Genomic DNA, 3,623 nt, shown 5'->3' with positions numbered 1-3,623 from the left:
GAATCTATAAAGATTGACACATTTGGTGACTGGAAAAAATTTAAAACCAGATCCGCAAAGCAAACAAACCTCGTGAATGAAGTCAGAGACCAGCTAGGAGAACCTCTCTGCAGCAAAGACACTGGTAAGTGGGCAGATCTCACTAACACATGAAAAGTTCTTACATGTGGAGGACGAGAGAAGGACAGAAGATGGGGACAGACGGACACAAAAGAAATTCACACAGTTATTCGAAGGCCGATAAAAATAGCACAGGATTGTCAATGTCCCTCCCGACTAAATGAAGGTATGTGAGATATAATTTTCCACCTAATGGCAAAGAGTTTTAAAAGTGACAGTGTATCAAGGGGTGGCGCAGTGGGTTGAGAGTCTCTTGATTTCGACTCAGGTCATGATCCCGGGGTTATGGGATCAAACCCTGCATCAGGCTCTGCACTGAGCACGGAGCCTGCTGAAGATTCTCTTTCCCCCTGCTCCCCCCGTCCCCACTTGTGCACACTCGCTCTCTCTCAAACGAAAATAGTTTAAAAATTAATTAGGAGCGCCTGGGTGGCTCAGTCGGTTGAGCGTCCGACTTCGGCTCAGGTCATGATCTCGCGGTCCGTGAGTTCGAGCCCCGCGTCGGGCTCTGTGCTGACAGCTCGGAGCCTGGAGCCTGCTTCTGATTCTGTGTCTCCCTCTCTCTCTGCCCCTCCCCAGCTAGTACTCTGTCTCTCTCTCTCTCTCTCTCTCAAACATAAATAAAACACTAAAAATTTAGTAAAATAAATAAAAAATTAAAAGTGACAGTATGCAGCAGTGAGGGCACAAGAAAACAGACATTCTCTCTGTTGGTGGACCCTTACCTTCCAGAACAACAGCTGCTAAAATTTAAAATGTTCACATTTTTTTTTTACCCAGAATTCTGTGTCTAGGCATTCAACCAGTGGAAAGACTCCAAAGTACACAGATTTCATGGTATGTTTGTTTATTACAGGATTGACCGCAGTCGTACAAATGATAAGCAGCCCAGATATCCATCCCAAACAGCAAAATAATATCTACTATATACTATTTATTATATATGTAACAGTATATATACAGCTACAAAAAATAAGGCAAGTCCATATATAGTAACAAGATAGCATGTGCATGATTTATTATAAGACAAAAAGCAAGTATGACAGGACTCCCTTGGTGATAGATGGAAAGAAAGGAGGGAGCAAGGAGTGAAGACAGGACAGACAGACAAAACTGATGCGTGGGGGGATAATGGATGGATGGTTATATGCATCAAGGACATCTGCAGGAATCATAAAGTAACAGTTAACAGTGATCCCCCCCCCTTGAGGGAAGAATTGTGAGAGGGTTTTGTTTGTAATGAATATCTGTAATGCTTAGATTTTTATGGGAAACAGATTGCTCAAAAAGGACAACAAAAAGGCAGAGACGTTCCCTTTGGAAACAATCAGACCCCATCCCTTGCAACCCTCTCCTCCCATGGAGGGGCCCGTGGGCTTCTCCGTGTCTGTGCACCTGCTCCCTTCCCTAGCAATCCTGCTTGTCCTCAGGCCTGGCCTCCAGATCCTGCTCGGACGGATCAGGACATGGGAGAAGTCTCTTTCTGTGTGTCCGGTGTATTTTGGGGACAGTGCCTCCAGCCTATCTTTTCATCTCTTTGTGCGTGATGTCCGATATAGGGCTGTTTCTTCAAGTTCAGCCCCGGCGATAGAAATAGGATATAATTTTAGCCATTTGTCTTCTACCCCTGGCAACAGCTCTCAGGTACCGGTAAAATTCCGTTCTGATTTTTGCTGTGACAGCACCAGAGACCCCTTTGTGACAGGGAGATAAGGTTTTACTTTCCCTTTTCAGACATCAGCTCTTTTCCTAGAGAATGTATTGTGTGCTAACAATACAAGGCAGGGTGAATATTAATAACCCTTTCTGTAGGTCTGTATAGCTTTCAGATGCTGCCACATGCATCAGTTCACTCAATTTGATCTCTGCATCAGCCCCTGGGAGTTGGGGGGAGGCGGGGGGGGGGGGGGAGGTGGAGAAAGACGCTCTTGGAAATTTTTATAGATAAAAAGATGGAGACCTAGATGGCTTGCTTGCACTCGCGTGGGTAATGCGTAACGGAACGGTATTAACTCAGCCGAGGCTCTTTGGTTGTAAGCAACAGAGACTAATTTTGCTGAAATGGGCAAGAAATAGCCCACTCTGTCAAAAGGAACTGACCGAAGGAAGGACAGATATCCCAGTGGCTCTGGGGTCCTTACAGGGCACTTCTGTCACTGGTTCCAGCCACTTTCTGCCCCTGAATCTTGGGCCAGAGATTCAAATTTTTGTGCTCCTGGGAGTGATAATCTGGTTGGCCTACTTAGATCATGGGAGGATTGGGCTCTGTGACTGTACCCCAAAACAGTGGGGAGGAGGGGATTTCCCAGGTGGAGACGGGGACCTGTTACAGAAGAGGGGGGGACAATGGGCAGAACAGTGTGCCAGGAGCCCGGCTCTCTGGCCCCCTCCCTCCCTCTCCGCTGGCCACATGTTCTATTATGTCTGTACTTGTTCCGTTTTTCTTTCTCTGCTGACAGACCTCCTGGGCTTATTCATTTACTTCAAAATGGCAGACTCAGCCTCCAAGCGCTTGCCCCCAAACAACCCAGGATCTGAGCGCTTCATTTCCAACTTTCCGGGAGAGACACCCTGGCTCCCGTGGTCTAATTAGCTGATGGCTTGTGTGGCCAAGGGAAGCGTGGGGCTGGGGAGGAGGTTCACGTGTTGCATGGGGACGCTTCTTCCAGGACCCAAGGACAGAAACATGCAGGGCGGCCTCATGGAAACTCTGAAGGGAGTAGACAGTGCGAGAGTATGGCGGGGGGTGGCTGACGGGCGTCCTGACGGGCGTCCTGACCGCCGTATCGCAGGGGAATGGAGTCCTGGAGAGTTGGAGCCCCTTCTTCACCCTGTGTTTCCTGTTACGGGCCAGGTCAAGGTCCTCCTGGAAGAAATACTGGAGCGAGTGACAGACGAGTTCAACATGCCAGAGCTGATGGCCAGAGTGGAGGAGCACAGCCCCTACATCGTCGTGGCCTTCCAGGAGTGTGAGCGGATGAACATCCTCACCGGAGAGATCCAGCGCTCGCTGAGGGAGCTGGACCTCGGCTTAAAGGTACGGTGGGTGAGGTCTTGGTGGGAAGGGGCACCGCCGGAGGACACGGCCGGACCCCCCGGGGGAGAGGGGGCTCCCGCGGACTGGGGCGCTGGAGAGCCGTCTTAGAGTGATCTGAGTGCCCGGGGAGGTGTGGCTTCCAGACGCCAGGGTCTGGCTGGGCTGCAGGGAGGTCAAGACGCAAGGCTCCGAAAGCATGAAGCTGCGAGGGTGGAATGAGCCGGGCTGGCTCGGAGCCCCCCCGGGAGACCACACTCCGAGGAGCAAGAAGAGGGTCTCCCCAGCCCGATGCCTTCTACTGACGTAGGATAAGTTGCTTCCATGGGGGTCAAAGTAGCGCTGGATAGAAGTACAGGTTCTGGGGGTGCCTGGGCGGCTCTGTCGGCTGAGCGTCCGAGAGTTCGAGCCCCGCGTCAGGCCCTGTGCTGACAGTGTGCAGCCTGCTTGGGATTCTCTCTCTCTCTCT

The 3,623-nt window shown here is 50.8% G+C and overlaps 1 protein-coding gene and 1 long non-coding RNA gene across 2 annotated transcripts in view; one reads left to right on the top strand and one right to left on the bottom strand.

Moving 5' to 3' along the window:
* The window catches only part of DNAH9 (dynein axonemal heavy chain 9), a 333,637-nt gene that overhangs the window by 304,858 nt on the left and 25,156 nt on the right, over nucleotides 1-3,623 (top strand). The window contains 1 exon segment of the mRNA XM_053893249.1: nucleotides 2,975-3,157. Coding sequence (XP_053749224.1) covers nucleotides 2,975-3,157 — 183 coding nt within the window.
* LOC128774296 (uncharacterized) lies at nucleotides 951-2,887 on the bottom strand. Its single transcript, XR_008418863.1, has 2 exons — nucleotides 2,291-2,887; nucleotides 951-2,256 (listed from the first exon to the last, which is right to left on the bottom strand). It is a non-coding gene; the product is annotated as an uncharacterized LOC128774296 (long non-coding RNA).

Source organism: Panthera pardus, unplaced genomic scaffold (assembly GCF_024362965.1).
Source record: "Panthera pardus isolate Hobbes unplaced genomic scaffold, ASM2436296v1 HiC_scaffold_3, whole genome shotgun sequence".
Classification (NCBI taxonomy): domain Eukaryota; kingdom Metazoa; phylum Chordata; class Mammalia; order Carnivora; family Felidae; genus Panthera; species Panthera pardus.
This window is presented reverse-complemented; position numbering and strand designations above follow the sequence as displayed.